The sequence below is a fragment of the Thermothelomyces heterothallicus genome, assembly GCF_042370625.1.
Source record: "Thermothelomyces heterothallicus CBS 202.75 unplaced genomic scaffold P884_scaffold_9, whole genome shotgun sequence".
NCBI classification, from domain to species: domain Eukaryota; kingdom Fungi; phylum Ascomycota; class Sordariomycetes; order Sordariales; family Chaetomiaceae; genus Thermothelomyces; species Thermothelomyces heterothallicus.
In genome coordinates this window covers 780,499-801,497 of record NW_027192570.1, presented here as the reverse complement: position 1 = coordinate 801,497, position 20,999 = coordinate 780,499, and the positions used below count along the sequence as shown (strand labels likewise).

The window sequence follows — 20,999 nt, the reverse complement described above, 5'->3', positions numbered from 1 at the left end:
GTTGGTGAAAAGACGCGGCCGTCATTTCCAGTACCTTGGTCTACCCAGCGAATGCAAAAACAAACCGACAACTACTTTTTGGAAATCAGAAATCATCGGCTGATCAAGCTTCATCCAATTGAGCAGTCATGTCCTATAACCCCTACAATCGGGGGCCGGGTGCCGAGGCGGGCTACGGCTATGGCCAGACGGTGAGTGTTTTGCCGGGTCGCGCGCGAGAAGCTTTCCGGATGGTTTGAATGTTTCACCATTCCTGACAGCTCCACGCGACGACTCCCTGGTTGGCATTGAACCCGGCAGTTGACATGGACTCCGCAACAGGAAGAGCATGAGATGCAACCGTACGGTCAGCAGCCCTATGGCTCGCCGCAGCAGCAATATGGGCAGCAGTATGGGCAGCAGTACGGGCAGCAGTACGGGCAGCAGTATGGATCACATCCCGAGGGGCAGCAGTACGGTCAGCAGGGCCAGTACGGCTCGCCCCAGCCGCGAGAACCAGGCGGCAACGTCCTGTCGCAGACCGAATATCTGCAGCGTGTGTCGGCCATTCGCCGAGAGATCGAGGGCCTGACGACCAGCATTCATAACATCGCAACGCTGCACCAGCAAGCTCTGGCCAGCAGTGACAATGCGGCGCGTCAGGCGTTGGACGACCTCGTTGCGTCGACGCAATTGAAGAACACGGCGATTCGTGGGCAGATCCAGCAGCTCAAGGCGGACACGGAGCGCACGACGGACACTAATCTCTTCAATACCAAGAAGAGGCAGTTTGAGATTCTCAATGACGACTTCAAAAAGAAAATCCAGGAGCTGCTGCAGGAGGAGCAGCAGTACAAGGCGCGCTACCGCGAGCAGATTGCCCGCCATTACCGCATCGTCAACCCGGACGCGACTGAGGAGCAGGTGCAGCAGGCGGCCGACGCCGACTGGGGCGATGAGGGGATTTTCCAGACTGCCGTACGTCTCTCCCACATTTTCCCTCCCGCCAATCTTACCACCCTTTCTTTCTTCCCCCCTTACGGCTCATCCGCGTCTCTCGCTCACACACATTCTCCCACAGCTCCGAACCAACCGCTCTGGCCAGGCCTCGGCCGTCCTGGGAAACCTGCGGGCGTGCCACAATGACATGGTCAAGATCGAGCAAGATATCATGCAGCTGGTCGAGCTGATCGAGCTGCTCAACCAGCAGATCGTGCAGCAGGAGCCCATGATTCAGGCCATCGAGCAGAAGAACATGGAGACGGCCGACCACCTCGGCGGCGCCAACGTGCACCTCCAAGAAGGCGTCACCAGAGCGCGGCGCGCCCGCAAGCTCAAGTGGTGGTGCTTCGGCGTGTGCGTCCTGATCTGCATCGCGATTGCCCTCGGTGTCGGGCTGGGCATCACCCTGACGAACCGAGGTGGCGGTGGTGGTGGTGGCGGTGGCGGTGGCAGTAACAACTGAGAACGAGAAACTGGCCATGGTAATGATATGGGTTGGGTGGGAGCAAGAAGGATCGAGAGCGAAGAATGGGGTCTCGCTCCTCTTTGCTCGAAACCCAAGTCCGGTCATGAAGCATCAGTTTCGAGACCGGGCCGGGCCACCTTGCCCTCCGTTGTTTGTTTCCTTACGTTAGTGTCATTTCTGATGACCTGGGCCGTTCAGGCGCATCCGGTTCCTTGTTAACGTGCGGTGAGGTGGTTGTTGGCCACAAAGAAAAGTGCCTGAGCCATGTTCGGGTTAATGGGGTCGGCAGCGCGCTGTTACGAGTTTGGTGGGCAAGCGGGATACATGGATTCAGAGTACTTGTGGTGGATTGTACGACGCGAGCGTACATGATGTGTATCTGGCATCGAGTAATGATTCCCCTTTCAGAATAATGGGTCGTTGAAGTATGGGAAATCCCCTCTGTAACTCATATCGAGACTCATGAAAACATAGACCAAATCAGAACGTCATATGATAGTTTGATACAATGTTTCTGCTATCGTATCTGCGAGTGAGTAATTCAAGCCACGAGTCGATTCGAACCGCTCCCCCGTCCCACCAGCCGACCATGTGATATTGAGGGAAGTAGTATTAGCTCGGAGTACGAATATATAAAACTACAGCGCTTGGTGGCCCAATCTTGGTCCGGGGACCTGCGCAAACCTTCTCAATGACGTATCTTTCTCCCTTGAAAAAACCGACCAAGTTTGCCGTATACCGACTGGCCAACCCTTTTTCCACGGAGGGCTTGCCTCCTTATAGCCAACCCACACCCCAAGTTTCTTTTCCCCCAATCGTACAGAAGAAACACATCCCCGAGCACTCGTCGAGGGAGGTACAAACGAGAGACCCTCCGAGTCATGAATGGTGTTGATCGTCAACCGTGGCGCCATGGCCCACCTCAATATACACCATCGACTACCAAGGTCCTATCCAGCGCAGGAGGTAGTCTGATTATTGCCCGCCTTGACCAACCGTCACATTCAACTGATGAATACAACATTTACCGCATCATTCCTTGGCCCATACCTTGAAGCTTGCTTGCCAGCTTGGGGTACTTCTCCTGGACCTGGATCTGGGTTCGGGTGGCTTCGGCATACGAGAGGGCGTTAACCAGCTCGCCCTCGGTGCGAGCCAACTCGGCAGCGCGCTCAAAATACTTGAGGGCCTCGGTCACCTTGCCCTGCTGGAGGAGCAGCTGGGCCATGGTGGCAACAGCAATGTCACACTCGGGGTCAACTTTTTTTGCAGCGTTAGCAGACCGTCTCTCTTCCGTTGCTTCAAGGAAGACAAAAGAAAGGAAAACGAAACGAAATGAGAAGAAGGCGAGGTTAAGGTAAGGTACATACTGATCAGAGCCTTTTCGCAAAGCTTCTCGGCCTCGGAGAAGTCCTGCTTCCACTGGAACAGGGCGAGGGACTTGTTGATGAGTGGCAGCACATTCATGCAGGTGGGCTTCGTCTCGCGCTCGAGCTCAATGGCTGTGTCGAATTTCTCAATCGCCTCGTGGTACTTGCCCTGGTCGAGAAGCAGCTCGCCGTAGTAGTTGTACACATCGGGGGTCTTTTCAAAGTTCTTCATGCAGCGCCGGAAGGTGGCCATTGACGAAGCGATGGAGCCCATCTTGTACTGAGTCACGCCGAGCTGGATGTGGGAGAAGATGAAGTCGCGGTCGAGGTCGATTGACTTTTGGTAATCCTTCTGCGCCTCGGCAAATTCGCCCTTGATGAAGTGCAGCTGAGCACGGTGGTAGTAGATGTCGGGGTCCTCGGCATTCTTGGACAGGGCGGCGGCGAAGTCCTCCTCGGCCTTCTCGGGAGCACCTGGGGACCGTCAGTCGACTAACCAGCAAGAGATGAGGGTGCTCACGTGAGACTACTACTTACCCAGCTCCAGATTCATGCTCGCTCGCTTGATGTAGCTCTGGGTCAACTCGGGGTCTAGCTCGATGCTCTTGGACAGATCCGCCAGCGCCTCCTCGTGCTTGCCCTTGAGGCAGCGGAAGGTGCCGCGAAGGTTGTACGCGTACGCCTCGTGAGGGCCAAGGTCGCCCAACTCCAACGCCTTGTCAAAGGCCTCGGCAGCCGCTTCGTAACCCGGTCCTGTCTTGCTCTCCAGTGCCTTCAGACCCTTCTGAAGCTGGCCTAGGCCGCTCTCCTCGTCGAGCTCGACCGAGTCCTCCAACCCAACCGGGCGGGGCTTCGTGCGGAAGCTCTGGAGGTAGTTCCCGACGAAGGTCGAGCTCGGCAGCTTGGCAGGCTTGGTCTTGAGGATCTCCTTGGCTTTCGTCTCGGCGAACTTCTTGAGCAGGCGCTCGACAGCCTGTGCGCTCTGCTCGTTCCGGAACCCGTCAATGATGCAGCTGGCGGTGAAGTCGAGAAGCGCCTCGCTGTACTTGCCCAGGTGATCGTACGCATTCGCGCGGCGGTTGAGTGCCTTGATGTACTCGGGATCTAGATTGATGGCGGCCGTGGTGTCCTCGACGACCTTCTCCCAATCGCTGAGCGCGTTGTAGCACGCAGCCCTGTTCGAGTAGTAGACCGGGTCGGGCTTGCAGAGGATGGCCTTTGAGTAGAGACCAATGGCCTTCTGGAACTCCTTGGCCCCGTAGGCCTTGTTGCCAGCCTCCTTCAGCCTCTGGGCGTACTCTTTGCGCTGGGCCTCGGAAAGAGTCTGGACGGTGGTCTCGTCGATCTCGGGCAGCTCGTCGGCGGACTCGACAGACGCAGCCTTGGACGTGGCAGTGGAAGCCTCCGCCTGTTTTGCCGAGGCAGACGCTTTCTCCGCTGCTGCTTCCCTCTCGGCCTGCTTGCGTTTCCGCCTCTCCTTCTTGCTGAGCTTGGGTGTTGTGTCCTGCCAGCGAGGTTAGGCATCATCAGCATTCGCGCTCTCGTGCTCTGCAAAGGGACGCGAGACTCACCTGACTGGGCGCATTGCGAACATAGTAGACGGCGCCGGCAGTTGTGACGACGACAGCCACACCGGCAATGGTGTAGACCACGGCCTTATGCTCGGAGACCCATGTTGAGATCCGATCCCACAGCGATGCATCTGCGGGTAGTGGTGCTGATGGTGTCCCCAAGGGACTTGTCGCAAGCGTGGGCGCCATAATTCTCGGGGTTGTCAAGAAACGTTAAAAGTCGACAAATAATGGAGGAATCCCAACTCTACCGATACCCACGCGATGCTGAAGTGTCCTGCGGCGTGCGCAATGCTTCGCCAAAAATCTTGATGATGCAGGTGTGCACCAGAGCCGGACTGAACTCAGGTCGCTCCGGGCTCGTCCGGCCGAAGCTTGGAACGAAAAAAAATCAGCGCATGGACGCGCTGGATGGGGCGCCCAATTGCAGTCGCTGCGGTGGATCGCCATCGCTGCTTGCCGAGCTGCCCGCCTGCAGGAGACCCTGCTGCCCGAGCTTGGCAAGAGGCCTCGGGCTGTGGCCGCGGGTTACCTAAGGTGTTTACGGATTTTTACTTCAGTGGTGTGCGACTGGCAGTATGGTACGGAGTATGTAGCCTATAGGTACTTAACACTAGTTACGTACAAGTTAAGTGAAACCAGCCCAGGTACCGATCCAAGTGGCACGGAACGTTCCAAACACTCGTCGGTTAATGAGCGAAACCTCAACTGGTCCGAAACGCGCTGGGGATGACCATACCAGAGTCCGATTCAGACACAGGTCACAGCATAAGAGTCTCCTCACACGGCGTCTTGAAATCCCGTGGTCAGTGACGAGAGAATCGTACAGATAGACTTCCCGGTGCCAGGAGACCTAGTCCTCCACAAGTCGGATCATCAGCAATGGCGAACGATTTCCAACTCTTCACCTCTCTCCGCTATGACCCCATCCTGTTGCAAGCTCCGGCGAGCAACATGAGCCACGCCGGTTGGAACTGGGCCAACCCGTCCCCTCTCTACATGCTCGACTATCATCGAGACCGCATGCTACGGGCAGCCACTCACTGGGGGTGGGATGCCGCCATAGAAGTCCTCCAGGGGGACTCCGGGCTGCAACGTCTTGCTGATCTTGTCCGGGGCAGCATTGGGGAGAACCAAAAAGGTCCACTGAGGGTCAGGATAGCCATCACCAGAGACGGTGAGTTGTCTCTGAGTTCTAGCCCAGTTCCAGAGACAACGCTCGTGAACCTCTTTCCTGAGCGGCTTCCTTCCCCGGAAGCAGCAGTCAATGACGGTCCAAGAGAAAGTCTTCCTTCGAAGGCCCCCGGTTATGAAGTTTTGGTGGATCGCCGAGAGACGGCGCGCTCCGAGTACACCCACTTCAAGACAACAAAGCGAGCAGTCTACGACGAAGCCAGAAAGCGGGCACAAATTGGCCCTACCGACAAGAAGGAGGTTCTCATAGTCAGCGAGACAGACGGCTGTGTGATGGAGGGGTCTCTAACAACCCCCTATTTCTGGAGGGGAGGAAGATGGGTAACACCCGCCGTGAGCAGAGTGTACAGCCCGAAGGAGGGCAGCGGGGGCCAAGATGGTACATCAAGACGATGGGCTCTGGAGAGGTGTGTCATTTTCTCCCTCATAGTACCGTAGCTTTCAACGTTGTCGCTAACGAGCTGTAGAGCCCTTGCCGTGGAAGGCACAATTTCCGCGGACTCGCTTGTTGATGGTGAAGAGTGCTGGCTGAGTAACGGTGTGAGAGGGTTCTTCTTCGGGAAAGTGAAGTTGGCTTGATTTGCCTTGGCCGAGACGGCATTTTTAACCCTATGCTCCCTTTCCAAAGGACTAGATCGACTCTCCCTTCGGCTGGTACCGAGAACGCAAGTGTTAAGAGCGAGGGCGACACAGGCCCGGCGCTTTCAGGCGCGGCCGTTGGTCAAAAAATGTCTAATAAACCAATAAATTATGTGAACTGGCACTTCGAGCTGGCCTCATGCTTTGATCGGGCAGGAGCTTCCTGAGGACAGGTCACGCCAGCCTGGGTAAGTATTTGCCCAGCCTGGTTACCACGACCCTACACTTCACCTATGTGACTGCCTCACCCGACATACTGACTTGAGGTAAGGTACCCGCCTCCCGAGCCTTCCACCTGTAAGTTCCAACTTGACTTTTGATCCAGGCTGCCTTCGTACCTCAACCGGCGTATATCCACAACCACCCCATCACCCGCCCGCTTTCCGCTGACACGGTTTTAGGTTGCAGTATCCGACACGGGTCCCTCCACCATCAGTACCAGCCCCTGGGACTCCTTCCCACTACAACGGAACGCAGCTGTTGCCTGCAAGGAATCCCACTCCACAAGTTTCCTCGACGTCGTTCCTCCCTCCACTTGAACCAGGGTTTGGTTCTTCCTCCTTCAAACAAGTCTGCTTTTTCACATCGCCCTTTGAGGTTCTCCCGCTTTTTCTCCCCGTTAACTTCTGACCACTTCCATTCGAAACTTCTTTTCTTCATTAAGCTCGTTCATTCGATCTCCGAGCACCTAATCTATCGTGGCGACGCCCTTGACACGGTCCTTTTTAGTACCAGAAATGGGGGACAAACGTTCTACCTCAGCGATGGACGCGCTCTTCGAAACGCATGCCAAACTCCGCAAACGAATGGCTCTTTACAGGGTCAGGGCCGTTCCAAACCAGAATTATCAGCGCGATGGCACCAAGTCGTATGTCTCCGCACTGAACAGGTTTGGCTTTCAACCCACCAAACCTGGCCCGTATTTCCAGATATTCGAGGAGTCCGAAGAGGCCCCTAGCATGCCTGCCGCCCCAGGAGTCAAACCTGGCCACGTCTGGCAAGGCCTCTTCAAGAAGCTCAAGGACCAGGAGGAGCCGGGGGAGGTCACGGCTGAGGACCAGCAGAATGATAGCGAATACCTTTGCGAGGTCATGATTGGCACGGCCTGGACTGCCGAACGGCAGATAGTCAAGATGGACTTTGATACCGGCTCGGCTGATTTCTGGGTATGATCCCCTCAAATATTCGGCAAGTAACCCATGCATATTGATGGTGCTCGACAGGTCAGCCACAAGAGTTTCGATCCCAAGAAGTCGGTGACCTGGCAGCTCGCTAAGGACAAAAGCTGGAAGGTCCAATACGGTGATGGAAGCTCAGCTTCGGGCATAGTCGGTAATGATATTCTCATCATTGGCGGCATCCAGATCAAGAGGCAGGCCATTGAGATTGCAACGGAGATGTCGGCGCAGTTCAGTGAAGGCACCATGGATGGTATCCTTGGCCTGGCGTTCAGCAAGCTCAACACGGTCCAGACGGATGGCAAGCCAGACCCTCAACGCACAGTTGTCGACAACATGATGGCCCAGGACGATATCCCCCCCGAGGCTGAGCTCTTCAGTACGGCTCTGTACAGCAATAGGGAGGACGACCAGCGATCCTTCTACACGTTCGGCTGGATTGACGAGGACCTCGTGAAAGCATCTGGCGAGGAGATCGTTTGGACCGACGTTGACAACTCGGAGGGCTTCTGGATGTTCTCGAGCGAGCATGTCACCATCGACGGCCAGCAAGTTCGGATTGAGGGCAACAAGGCCATCGCCGACACGGGCACTTCACTGGTCCTGGTTTCGGACCAGGTTTGCGACGCTCTATACGCCCATATTCCCGGTGCGGAATACTCAGAAGAGTATCAGGGGTGGACCTTCCCCCAAGAAACCGAGGTCGACAAGCTTCCCGACTTCAGCATCGCCATCGGCGACAAAGAGTTTGTTCTTCAGAAGGAGGACCTGATTTTCGCCCCCGCAGACGAGAGGGTCTTCTACGGCAGCGTGCAGTCACGCGGCGAGAATCCGTTCGATATCCTGGGGATCGCCTTCCTCAAATCCACCTACGCCGTAAGTACAACAGGTGGATGCAGCCCTGCCATTTTCGACAAATTTAGCTTACGATGGTGTAGATCTGGGACCAGGGGCATAAACGCTTTGGTGCTGTGCCCAAGATGGAGGCATTCGTACCGCCGACCAAGTATGACAGGCCCCGTCTGACAGACCAGGACCGCAAGGACTTAGGCGTCATGATTGGCTACGGAGACATTTCCTCGACGTTTTTCGAAAAGAGGGCATGAAAGGGGCAATGGTACTAGCCTGCTTGTGTCCGAAGGTTCTGCACGCGGAGAATAGTGTTTGTAGGAGCAGGGAAGAGGTGATACATTCTTCGTTTCTCGTGGGATAGTTGCTTTTCTGTTTTTGATCCCCTTATTCCGTAGTTGTTAGTTCTCTCGCCGAACTGGAATTCCAATCGTTGTGTCGAGTTGCGACATGTGCCACAATCAGGACAATCTTTCAACGACAGCTAACAGCACTCCGTTTTTGAAGTTGGTTTAGTGCGAGAGAGTCTGCTGCTCGACAAGAGGTAGGTTGATACTGGCAAAAATGTACTCCGTACTATGAAGCGAAACGAAAGAGGAAATCGCAGATCTACCAAAAAAAGCAGAGGACTCTTAAGATGTCCGTTATAAACAACGGACATTGACAAGGGTGAGATTCGAACTCACGCCCCATTACTGAGACCAGGAAATCTTTTTACAAGATTTTGAGAATTCAGGTGGACCTGAACCTGGCGCCTTGGACCGCTCGGCCACCTTGCCGTTGGACCTTCGTTGTGTGGATATGGGGCCCGAGGTGGAATGAGGCTTGTGTGTGCGCTAGTGAGGCGGGAGCTCACACTGCAGTGGTGGGGTTTGAGGAACAGACCATGTGTGGAACTCTACTCCGTACGCTAGTTATAAGAATAACGAAGCTACCCACTGTCCAGGATCGACGGCCTTTTTTCTGAAAAGTAAATTTGCTGATTTGCGGACGAGGGCCTGATGTGGTCTAGATACACTTACGTAGGTATAGGTAGGTACCGTAAGGTAGTGAATTAGGTAGGTAGTTAGCGGCAGTTTCGGCAGCTCTTTGGCTGGTTTATAGAGAGAAAAGCTACTATATAAGTGTACGAAGTACTCTACACACATATACACAGTCCACTACAGATTGGATTCGGACGATCTTCGCACCCATGTAATCCGACGCTTCGGCGCAGAGGTGCTATAATCGATTTTCCTCAAAGACGTGCGTCATTGCCTGCGAGTATGTATGTACTGTACAGCACACATGTACATACATACACTTAAATAGCTATGGACGCCTAGCGTGAGGGTGAGTGTGAGCTGGCAGGCAGGCGATGCGCCCCTACTTCGTCATGACCGTCATTTGCTCCGAAGCCGTAGGAAGTCAGCAGCAAAGGGTTCTGGGGTCTCGAGCCGCTCGGTGCAAGGCATAAACTAGTGCACACTTCATGGCCCGCTGAAATGTGGAACGCCAATCACAACTGACATGGCGCTCGAAAGTGACACCAAAAGTCGGACCCTGCAGCAGAGAGGTTGATAAGAGTTCTTGAGACTACCTGGGAACAGAATCGGCAATCTCCAGCAACCCCATGTGATGGACCCCCATACTTGCACGTTTCGGGGTGGTGGTGGTGGTGGATTTTTTTTTTTTTTTGGGGGGGGGGGGGGGGTTTTGCGGCACCCATCAGGACTGAGGGAATGAGCTCATCATGGAATGCGTTCGTCATGTCGTTGTCGGGAGATACGGGACAACAAGGCATGCCCTTGACGCTAAAATGCCTGGTCTGGGCTCCCTGAAGAATGACCTCAGGAAGACGTGTGCCCCCGACTAAACAGACAGGGTATCCAACCCCACCGTTCCACGAGTTATCGCGGTTACGTCTGCAGCCAGGGTGCTGTCATGATCAACCAGAATATGGCCGCACGGGTCGGGTTTTGAGGCGGAAATGTGTGTACGGGTTTAGTCTGCATATGTGTGTATGCAAAACGGCGCTTCAAGAGTAAGAGCAAAGGCAGCCAAACCTCTGCTGCGTGATGAAACCCAGTGACAGATCTACCCGAGGGGTGGCGGATGCCGAGACCAATAATTGCCCAAAGAACGCGTGATGCCTTGTAGGATATGTGTGCTTTACATTTCCATGCCGGACACATCTGCTGGATTAGGCGCAGGGCCGGCATGGTACTGTTTTAACCAGTCTTCTCAGGAAAGCAAAGAAGGAACAAAACAAAAGAAAAGAAAAAAGAGGGTTAAAGGGGACCTTACAAGTCACCGAGTTTGCATCTTGGGTATCTAATTACAGTGCATACAAGACGGATACATCCAAGTGTAATCCGTCCCTACCAGAAGTCGAGCGGGATCTGAACTGTTGTTAGTTACAGCTGCTTGCAAATCGAATCCATAGTGAGGCTCGCATTGGTGCAGGCAAGGGAGCTCCTGACAGGGAGCAGCTTACGCTAACCCGGAAGTGGTCAAGCACCGGTTATTTTGACCATGCAACTTTGACCAGCGTAGCAGAACCACTCTGATTCCAGGCTCAATTCAACTCCATTCCGTGAGGAGGAGTTTAAAAAAAAAAAAAAAAAAAAGTGGCAGAGACAACACATCTCGTCGCGCAGCCTCATCGGTCCCGAGGCTCAGTCCTTAACCCAGGCGTCCCAATTCGCGTCTCTTCTAGATCACATTCCTACAGCAGGCGGTAGAGGAGGGACACCGCCTCCGACAGCTCCGTCTTGCTTTTGAGCCATTCCAGTGACCGAGAGCACGGTTGCTCTCGCAGGCGTGGACAGCCCTGCTTAACTCTGGTTATAGCTGCGCTTTCCGACAGCAAATCCTGGATTCCTCATCGAGGCCGAAAGCTGCACTTTGCATCCCCGCTCCAGCCGCTACGCTCGCCTTTCCTCTCTCGACCTGCCCTTGGGCCAGCACGGCGTGCCTTCCCTTCGAGGCCTGACGTGCAGTGTACCTCGGCTTTCATATCGGTTGTTTTCGCAACCGCAGGACGGTTCCGGCTGCAGGCACATCTTCCGTGATTCGCTTCGGGCGGAGACAGCGACTAAACCAACGAGGCTTTGAGTCCCTCCAAACCGGCGACGCATGTCGGAGTGGCCTCGACGTCATCGCATCTCCTCGCATCTCCGCGCCTAGGTGCTACGGTCGTTCTGCCTACCGACTCGTCGCCGAGTCCAGGGCCCGCTTCCAAACAATGGCCGCAGCAGGCGCAAGACGCAGGAAGATGATCGGCCAGCGCCGCCGCATTGAGGACGAGGCCGAAGATGAGGGCTGCCACGATTCCCTGGCTGATCTGGACGATGATTCAATCACGGATGGCTCCATCGGAAGCGACGAACACGACCCCGCCGATGATAGCGATACAAGCAACATCGACGATGCGTCACCGACCTCACCCAACGCCCGGAAACCCCTAGGAAACGGCAACGTGAAGGCCGGATTTCGCCGCCGGACTGGGTCGGAGCCCCTCAAAAGTCCACCTACAAAGCCAGCCCAACCCGCAACGGCTGATGCCGAGTCCATGTTCAGCGCATTGTCACTCGCCGATAAAGAAAACAGAGCAGAGGAGCTGCGCTCTGATGAAACCAAGCGCACACAGCCGGCGAAGGACGCGGCCCCGATCGTCGTGAGCTCGAGCGCCGCCAGTCAGCAACAACCACGGCTGCCGCAACAGGAACTGAAACGGCGGGAACATGAGGAGTACAGGCGGAGGAGGGACGAAGATCCAACCTTCGTACCCAACAGGGGCGCGTTCTTCTTGCATGACCACCGACATGCGGGCCCCGCTGCGAATGGCTTTCGCCCCTTCCCCAGGGGAGCTCGGGGCCGAGGGCGAGGGGCGTTTGGAAACCACTTCGCTCCGATTAGGTATGTTGACCCCCCCCAAAACCCTGCGGTGGCTCTCCGCTGCCGTAGTTGCTGATGCTTACCTTCCCTTCCAGCCAGGTGCAGACTGCCGCAGACCCCTTAACGAGCGGGCTCTGGAAACACGATATGCACGAAGTCGTTGCCGCTGCTCAGCCTCCTCGACAGTCCCGGTACCTTCCCAGCAATGAAGGCCCTCCGAACGGCAACGGGGTCATCCCGACTGCGCCCACGAGCCAGCAGCCGATCAACAGAGCCATGTCGACCGAGAAGCATATCGGAAACACGACCGTTAGGGTGTACATCCCGTCGATCGGCTCGCCCAAGCTGTTCCCGGGCGTTGCGCTGAAGCAGTACACAAAGTTACCTGATCACCGCCCTCCTCTCCGCCGCGACAAGCCTGTTCGGATTTCCATCCCGTACCATGACCCTCCCGTCATGCCGCGCTACATCTTCCCCGCCAGCGACAGGTCATTCATCTTCATCCCTCGGGCGATGCGACCTAACCAACAGCGGGCGCGGGCTAAGGGCCCCCGGTCAGTCCTGGGTTCGGGTGTATTCTCTCGCGCGACGAGCATCTATGGCGGTGGAAGCGTCTATGGAAGCATGTACTCGCCTAGCATCGCGCTCAGCCGCCGGTCGTCGATTGCTCCGGATATCGGCCGAGAGCTCATGCTCTCGCCAACAGGCTCCGCCATCTCGCGCCCCCCTCTTTCCGTCGACAGTACGAGGCCCGTCGTTCGTCTTCCTCCGTTTGCTCAACCGCCAGCCTCGAACATGTCTGTGCCTCCTAAGCCGGACACCCAGCAAAAAGCGCCCGAGTCGTCTATCAATGAACTCCCACAACCTCAAACACACCCCCTCCCCCAAAAACCTGCGTTCCAGGAGAACCGGCAAGACGCTACCCCCATGCACCAACCCCGGCCGCAGAAAACAGTCTCGGTGGAAAACATCGAATCGCCTGCTCAGCAGGCCACGAACGCGCAGGGTCCCTACCAACAAGCCTTCCACCAGCAGATGCCGCCACATCTTCCCAACGCCCCGGCCCAGGAACATGCCCGCCATGCTTCCTACCAGCCCCAGTTCTCATCGTCCACCCCTCTTTCGCAGATACCAGAACGCGCGGTCCATGCCGCGCCTTTCCAACCAAACACTTTTGCCCATCCCGGTTTTTACACTCAGCCATATGCGCCCGTGCAACCACAGCCGGGTTTCTATTATCCTCAAACGTTCAACAACGCCAGCATGGGGCCCAACGCGAATGCTCCTGCCTTTCTGCCGGCGTCGGCGCAACAAGTCCAACCGGTTCAGTACACGCGGACCACCCAGGCGGAGGGGCCCACAGCCCAGACGTCCGGGCACGGCGCATCGCAGCAACCACAACCACAGCCACAGTCACAGCAACCGAGCATAGTTGAGCCCCGCGAGTCGCAAGGCACGGTCTATTACGATTATTACACTCAAACGCCCCCGATGTCTGGTTACCCACCTCAGTTCCCTGGCGGACCTCAGCCGTACGCCGCGGGACCTGGTATGGTGGGCATGGCTGCGGCGCCCATGATGACACCCAGCCCCGACGCGTTTTATTACCAGCAGCCGATGGTCTACTATCCTCAGTAGTATGGGGTAGGGGTAGTCGCATTCTTTCCGGCGATTGGGGTTGTTGCTCCACCGCCTGAGTTGTCGCCTGCGGCACCAAAATCGGAGGGGTGATCTCGAAGATGGGAATTCGAGGATACTGGGTGATGGACACGGCCGGAGAGTGGAGAAAGACGGGGCAACGGTGATATGAGGAAGATATGGGGAGGAATGAGGCTGGCATGGGAATGAAGATGAGTATTATGAGTTCCGGGAGTGCAGGAAACGTTCAAATGATCCCTCTCATCAGCCGAAGGAAGCCTCGCTTTACTTCGAACGACCATCTAAGCCTACCTACATCCCTAATAACCTACCCACCTTCCTACCCTATCCTATCTTCCCCAACACTGGACACTATTAGGAAAGATGAAAGGATTGAGCCAGCACTTGACAGGTCTGCAAACCGGCTCATTCGGCCTTCCATAGCCAACACTCGTCTCACCGCCGCCCTCGCTCATTCGTTTGACAGGTTCTGGCTCTTAGGAGGTGGGCATGCTAAGATGCGCTTGGGGTGGCTAGGATAGGAGACTTTCCTTCTTCACGATCTCTCTCTTTCTTTTCCGTGGAATCATTCACTTTCCTGTCTTGATGATTGTTGCGAACCTTACAGCTAAGGGGGAAAGGAGTGAGGAGCGCGCATTTTTCTCTGATGATGGATCATTGTTTTTTTTTTTTTCTCCCTGATGGCCCCCTTTGCCGAGACGGTGGCTGGATATGATGTCTTGCTTGGTTGGGCCTAACATAAGAGATATGGATATTGATGGACATGGTAAGGTCGGAGGACGCATCAACCCCCTCCTTTTGCGATTTGCGATTAACAAAACCCCTCTAGTTACTTCGTTTGCTGCTTTCTGTATGGCCATTAGGTTACCGCTATCATCTCTTAGTGTGGCTATCTTATTTCTCCTGTTGTTACTGCAGTTGGTTCTGTCTCGGCAGCACGTCTCCCGTCTTGGCTCCTTTTGCTCGCCTTCTTTTGCATGGCGCTGATGGAGTTGGGTTAGTTGGTCATGTCCTCGCTTTGCTCCTCGTTTTCTAAGCTTTGCACGCTCCTAAATGTCTCATGCATAGCATTGGGTTAGGGCGGGGGGAAATATAGTAAAGGATCTTGTCAAAAAAGGGCGCCAGCCCATCTGGAGGTTATCTGACACGTCGTTGTCCCTATTATTGCCTTCGTTGTTGTTGTCATTTACTGTTATTCTTCTTTCCTCTTGGCCGAGCATGGGTGGCACTGCTTCTGGGTGCTCTTTCTCTTTACTCGCTTGCTTTTCGCTTGACGCGGCATCAAAAGCGAAATGAGATCCTACTCTGATGGGAGGATTGGAGTGGTGGCGACGGGTCTCTGCTTTGGCTCTCTACGCACCGACGTGTATGTGCTGTTCCACGTCTTTAAAGGAGGGAGAGTGGTTTCCATAGTCTTTACGTATGTATCAACTGCCGCTTCTGGATGCTACGGTGCATTCTGCTACTTGTCGGGGGGCAACTTCAGAACGCAGCGTGACTTTGCGTGCTGGTGATGCTGTTCTCCGAAGACGATAGTTAAGCAACTGACAATTCCCGTAGATTTGCCGGTGACTCCTCGGTGCCTTGGCATTTCTTTTTTTTTTTTTTTTTTTTTTTTTTTTTTTTTTCGTGGAGAATTGGGCCATGTGTCATAATCATGAGAAACTCCGTATTTTCCTGATTGCCAGGTGAGGCTTGAAAAATTGAGAATACGAAGTTGCCACGTTGAATGAGTGGTTATACACCTGCGCTGGGACGGAGTTATTCCCCTTGGTTGCCTCCGGTGGCGGTAACTATCGATTAAGAGCCCTGGCTGGCCCGGTAACCTTCTCGCTCAGGGGGTGTTCAGGGGGTAACAACCACCACTCAGCGTAACTTCCCAAGTTGAGTAACGCACTACCTTTATTAAACACGTAAGCATTGCCTACAGTTATCGTACCGTGGAAAAAAAATACGAAGAAAGTGAACGCGTGTATGCCTTATCCTTTTACAGCAGATCTTCAATCCTTCCCTCGAATTTTATCCAATCTTTTCCCATCTTCGGCGACGTCCCTTTGGTAATCGTTACGATTCAGCACCCCCATGACTCCGGCGCCAGTCGACGAAACCAATGGCAATGGGCGCAGGCAGATGGGAATAACCGTGTTTTCAGGAGGTGCGTGTGAATTCAGAACAGATCATCCAGAAGGAATCCTTCCCCGGAGCTCTCTCAACTGTAGATTGGAACTGACGGATCGCCTCTCTCTCAAGGCACCGCGGCCAACAGCTTGGTGGACGTGTTCAACAGAATTGTAGAAAAGAGACGATGCCAGCTAAATTACGTCATTCCTATCAGCGACAATGGCGGTAGTTCGTCGGAGCTGATCAGATTTGTCGGAGGGCCAAGTGAGTCCCGATTGGCGAGGGAGATGATGTTGGCGAGAAGCAGAGATGGCTGACGCGTGCTGGCTCCGGCCCTGGCTTTGGCTCTCTGCAGGCGTTGGTGACATCCGGAGTAAGTCTTGACCAAAATCAAGGATGGCCGACAACCGATGGGAGTGAGCGTAGACCTGGCTTTCCGAATACCAAGCCTAACAACTCTTGACCCCCTCTCCGTTTAGGCCGACTGGTCCGGCTCATTCCGAATCTCGAGGGCGACAAGGAGATGGCGGCGCTCAAGCTGCTGTTTGAGCACCGGCTGGATGTCGACCCCCTAAGGGCTAGGTCCGAGTGGCTCGACATTGTCGAGTCGCGTTCTCTGCTCTGGGGCTTCATCTCGAGCCCGAAGCAAGAGCTCATCCGCGCCGTCCTGAACACGCTCAACGTGGAGATTGTCAAGAGAGCCCGCCCGCCAAACGTCTTCAACTTTGCACGCGCCAGCGTTGGTAACATGTTTCTCGCCGGGTATGTCGCGGTTTGGCTCACAATATCACCCTCTCCTTGTTCTCTCGACCACCCACCTATCTATCTGCTCGCCTACCTGCCTGCCTGCCTGTCTGTCTGCCTGCCTCCCTGTCTTATGGAGGCTAACTCGTCTTACCTAAACCCCTCTTTGCAGCGCACGCTTATTCACGGGATCATTCGAGTCGGCCATATACCTCCTCTCCATGATCTGCTCGATCCCGGCCTCTGTCTCGGTCCTCCCAGCCATCAACTCCAACTTCACCCACCATATCTCGGCCGGCCTGCGCGACGGCACCACCATCGCGGGGCAGGTGGCCATCTCGCACCCGTCGGCGCCGACAGCCCTGCCGGACGACACGCAGGTCGCGCCGGCCCTGACAGCTGCGGACCACGACCGCATTGAGGACGCTAATCTGCCGGGTTCGCTGCCGGCCCTGCGCCGCCCCAACATTTCCTTCTCCAAGGACGACGAGGATGACCTGCCGGCGCGTATCGAGCGCCTCTGGTACATCAACCCGTACGGCCACGAGATCGCGCCGACGGCCAACCCGCAGGTCGTCGACGCCCTCGCCCGAACGGACACGGTCGTCTACAGCATCGGCAGCCTGTACACGAGCGTCATCCCGAGCCTGGTGCTGCGCCGCGTTGGGCAGGCCATCGGCAACGAGCCGGGCATCCGCCGCAAGGTGCTCATCCTCAACGCCCGCATCGACCGCGAGACGGGGCCGCGCGCCGACCCCATGACGGCCAGGGACTTCGTCGCGGCCATCGCCCGCGCCTGCGTCGAGAGCCGGAACCCGGAGCTGGTCGGGCACGACGAGATCCTGAGCGAGTACGTCACTCACCTGGTTTACCTGGATCCGGACACGGTGGGGCCGGACGTGGCTCGCTGCGCGCCAGCCGTTGACGAGGAGGAGCTCGAGCGGCTGGGCATCCGGTGCTTCAAGGTCGCGGGTAAGGTCGTCGACCGCGGGGAAGGAGGGAGGAAGGGGAAAAAGGCGGCGAGGTACGATGAAGCAGCCTTGGGAGAGGCTCTGGAGGCCATCATCAACTCCTCTTGACGGTCCTTACTTGCCTTGAAATGCCTGGCGGTTCGTTCGGAAGTCTTACTGCGAGTCTCGGGGACCTGCTCCGGGTTACACCTCGGGACGGCAATTTGGTGATGCAAAGGGGTCGTGCAGTCGTTCCGTGGTGGGTGGAGAGAAAGGGGGGGAGGGAGGATGGCGGGGGGAGGAGGAGGAGAAGGAGAAGGAGAAGCCTCTGTATACCTACCTGTTTTCCCTTTTTCCTTTTTTTACCTGTTTTTCATCATTTCTTGACTGTATTCTAGCGTCGGGAAGATGTGTCATAGACGGAGCACGACTCTGGACGTAATACTTTGGTCACCCATGCAACTTGCAGCTTTGGGCACAGTCGCGTCGCTAAAATGTCCAGGAGAACTTGGAGGTCCTCAACAGACAGAATCGGAATGACCATTTCATCTTTGCCAGAGTTGCCGCGCCGTCCCACGCCGAGCCCTGCGAGCAGACGCAGGGCGTTCTGTTCTGTGCAACACCAAGGCTCGGCTTTTCCAAGTACCGCCTGCCCCGCCAGGAGGGAAGAGTGGCGGACTTAAGTAGCTTCCCTACGGACACCTCAGCACCTTTCCGCTGCGAGGACGACCCCGAACTGACGCGGACATGGTGCACGGCACGCTGTGAAACCCCCGGGGGGGGGGGGGGGGAGGGGGTTATTTGACACAAATCACTGCATCCAAAAACGGTCAACTTACGTGTGATTCTCCGCCATTTTCTGAATGCCGGAGCTCAAGATCGGTGCCGGGCAGGGGACAGGGGCTGTCTCGTTTTGGCATTCTCGGGAGTGTCGGGAAGGTATTGCGTCCCGCTGCTGGACCCTAGCGAAACTTGTTTGTTGTACGGATAAGTCCTAGGGATAGTAGAGACGTAAAAATGGAGCCCCTCGCCTGTGCTTGCTAGTCGGGCAAAGGCAGGTAGCCTTACATTACTTGTGTACCCGAGTGTAGGGCTACCACGTAAACGACGTAAGCATGCTGAAAAGCAGGACTGCGTGAGGGAAACAAGGCTCCGCGGCTGCTGTGTCCCAAGACACCGTGACGTCGCACTTTCCACTTGCTGGGGCCGGCTCTTTCCTGGCAGCCGACGCAGTCATCTGATCACGGCTCGGTCAGAGCGGGCAGCCAGGTTTTGGTCGGGCTCGGGCAATATTTCATGTCCCAAGTGGTGTAGGTAAAGTACTAGCAGGTTTATTAAGTGCCTAGGTAGGTACCTTCTGGATGGCCTGTGATATTTGTGTTTCATGCACGTCGGCGGTAGTAGTTCTGTGGAAGCTCTCTCTCCTCCGGCTCCATTGTTGCCGCTGATCGCAGGCGCGGGACCTACACTAGCTCCCTTTTTGCAGCTTGACCGGACCATATCCATCCCGCAACATCCAAGATGTCTTGTGCAGAGGACACCGACTAACTAGCCCGGGGAGATCTGTGCTGACAGACTGCCACAGAGCAAGTGGGCGACTTCAAATAATTTAGCGTTACTGTCAAAGTTATGTACTCAAGTAGGCTACGGACACGCCTCTGACCCTCGACAAAACGTCAATTAGCCGAGCTGACGTTGCGGGAGAATACATGTAAACGTCATGCGCCCGTTTTCTTCCCCCTTTTGTGTTCTTTTCTATCTTCTTTCCCCCCTTTTATTCTTCCCTTCTCGACCTCCGGGGTGAGACAAACACGCCAATGCAAACGCAAGCCTCGGGAGCCTGCTCAACCGGTCGACGTCGGCGGGTCGAAATAGCGACGTAATCCTGGCACGTTTACGCCCAGCCCCTCCCCGGCCGGCCAGAGACGGGACCGCCTCTGCTTGGCGCTGATTGCTTCCGCGCTGCTGGTCAAATGCAAACGACCTCAGCACTGAGGGAAGCTACACTACGGATTACATACACTACACTACACTACACTAGAGAGCGGGCGAGGTGGGGCCCAAGAGTTTGGGAGCCTGACACCTAGTGTAGCTTTGCATGGGGTCTTTCCGCTCGCATCTTTGCCCCAGATACCGAGGCGGGCCTAGCGCTAGCGCCCCACAAAATGCCCCGCTGTGACGGACCACGGTCCAGCTGTCGGGCTTCCCTTGATAGTGGCGTCGTGAGTATCCTTGACTAGTTTGTGATAGTTAACACAGCTCCTGTACCTTGTAGTGTATGGACTGAGGTACACAGGTAACTACCTCTTCTTGCGGTGGTGCATCGAGATGGAAGGCCAGCATGCGCTGCACCCATTTCCAACCTGATAGTTCCGGTTGTTGTTGAAATAACACGGCTCCACGTGCACGTCAAGGCAGTGAAGATAGGGACTTGCCCACATAATGAAACGGATGACAGCCTACATGTTTACAGTGCTGAAATTGATCAAGATGCGTAAAGCGCAGCTGGGAGTCCTAGCTGACCAGAATACAAGGTGGAAGGCGACGTGCCTCAGCTTGCGCTAAGCACCTTAACTACACTTCACCTTCACTGGATAGAAAGTTGAGTGCATGGCAGCGTCTTCCCGCCTTTGTTCGCCTACAGACTGTCCCAGTAATGTCTATGCATCTACATGCGAGAGACCGAGCGCGAGGCAAGACCGGGAACTCGCTATACACGATGTAAAAACTTCTCAAGTGACGGAGCAAGTGACGGATTTATACTCACAGGCTTCGCTCAAAAGAAGATATTGCCTGACAAATACCTTATACGGATTACTACGCACTCCTATTGTCAGGTGCCTAATGTACCTACCTTATGTATGTACTGTACATACGTCCGTACATACATCAAGGACATACTCCTCCCACACGGTCGATTGCACTAATTCGCCCCCCCAAATGACGCTGCTGATGCCCCCGCTCATACCAACGGCCTAGTTGGTTCGCCTTCAGAGACCGGCTGTGGGACCGGGCCTCTCCTTAGTTAACCCCCCACCCCTGCTAGTGTAGTAGCGCCACCGTACGTACAGTACGTCCGTACTTTATGTACGGTCCATGCATGTGTTCGAACATACCCGGCGTTAATAAGTACCACTTACCGCCGACTGCCTGTTAGCCCCCATTCACCGCCAGGCTCGCCCTTTTCTGGTCATTTGCCTGTCGCCAGTCTCATTGCAAGGCTCCCGCCTGCTGCTGGCTTTACCCGACCATCTTCCAGTATTCGTACCACCTTTTTCAAGTACTTCGCGTACTTTGTACTTCCAGCCGCGCCTGGTCCTTCGCGTGGTCTGGACTGCTTGATTGCCCGAGGCCTCTGCAGCTTGTTACTTGCCTTTCCCCTCCGACGCATAAGCTCC

The 20,999-nt window shown here is 55.5% G+C and overlaps 6 protein-coding genes and 1 non-coding gene across 7 annotated transcripts; 5 read left to right on the top strand and 2 right to left on the bottom strand.

The window, feature by feature from the left end:
- Nucleotides 1-128: 128 nt before the first annotated feature.
- Nucleotides 129-1,444, top strand: P884DRAFT_198524 (t-SNARE; the record flags this gene model as incomplete). The annotated part of the gene is made up of 3 exons (XM_069438149.1): nt 129-191; nt 322-957; nt 1,061-1,444. The coding sequence occupies 3 exons, from the start codon at nt 129-131 to the stop codon at nt 1,442-1,444; spliced, it is 1,083 nt and encodes a 360-aa protein (XP_069298242.1).
- Nucleotides 1,445-1,993: 549 nt separating this feature from the next.
- On the bottom strand, nt 1,994-4,753 carry P884DRAFT_291726 (uncharacterized protein). The gene is made up of 4 exons (XM_069444119.1): nt 4,389-4,753; nt 3,355-4,321; nt 2,818-3,291; nt 1,994-2,707 (listed from the first exon to the last, which is right to left on the bottom strand). The coding sequence occupies exons 1-4, from the start codon at nt 4,575-4,577 to the stop codon at nt 2,472-2,474; spliced, it is 1,866 nt and encodes a 621-aa protein (XP_069298241.1). The 5' UTR covers nt 4,578-4,753; the 3' UTR covers nt 1,994-2,471.
- A 234-nt stretch (nt 4,754-4,987) lies between these two features.
- On the top strand, nt 4,988-6,344 carry P884DRAFT_258955 (aminotransferase). The gene is made up of 2 exons (XM_069441297.1): nt 4,988-5,989; nt 6,050-6,344. Exons 1-2 carry the CDS (start codon nt 5,271-5,273, stop codon nt 6,159-6,161), a joined length of 831 nt encoding a protein of 276 aa, XP_069298240.1. The 5' UTR covers nt 4,988-5,270; the 3' UTR covers nt 6,162-6,344.
- A 641-nt stretch (nt 6,345-6,985) lies between these two features.
- Nucleotides 6,986-8,505, top strand: P884DRAFT_199155 (aspartic peptidase domain-containing protein; the record flags this gene model as incomplete). Its single annotated transcript, XM_069438214.1, has 3 exons — nt 6,986-7,387; nt 7,445-8,275; nt 8,338-8,505. 3 exons carry the CDS (start codon nt 6,986-6,988, stop codon nt 8,503-8,505), a joined length of 1,401 nt encoding a protein of 466 aa, XP_069298239.1.
- Nucleotides 8,506-8,909: 404 nt separating this feature from the next.
- P884DRAFT_t75 lies at nt 8,910-9,027 on the bottom strand. Its single transcript has one exon. It is a non-coding gene; the product is annotated as a tRNA-Leu (tRNA).
- A 2,477-nt stretch (nt 9,028-11,504) lies between these two features.
- Nucleotides 11,505-13,765, top strand: P884DRAFT_199250 (CASC3/Barentsz eIF4AIII binding-domain-containing protein; the record flags this gene model as incomplete). The annotated part of the gene is made up of 2 exons (XM_069438219.1): nt 11,505-12,148; nt 12,223-13,765. 2 exons carry the CDS (start codon nt 11,505-11,507, stop codon nt 13,763-13,765), a joined length of 2,187 nt encoding a protein of 728 aa, XP_069298238.1.
- A 1,931-nt stretch (nt 13,766-15,696) lies between these two features.
- P884DRAFT_258950 (uncharacterized protein) lies at nt 15,697-17,785 on the top strand. The gene is made up of 5 exons (XM_069441296.1): nt 15,697-15,941; nt 16,037-16,171; nt 16,263-16,280; nt 16,387-16,669; nt 16,824-17,785. The coding sequence occupies exons 1-5, from the start codon at nt 15,869-15,871 to the stop codon at nt 17,728-17,730; spliced, it is 1,416 nt and encodes a 471-aa protein (XP_069298237.1). The 5' UTR covers nt 15,697-15,868; the 3' UTR covers nt 17,731-17,785.
- The last annotated feature ends 3,214 nt before the right edge of the window (nt 17,786-20,999 follow it).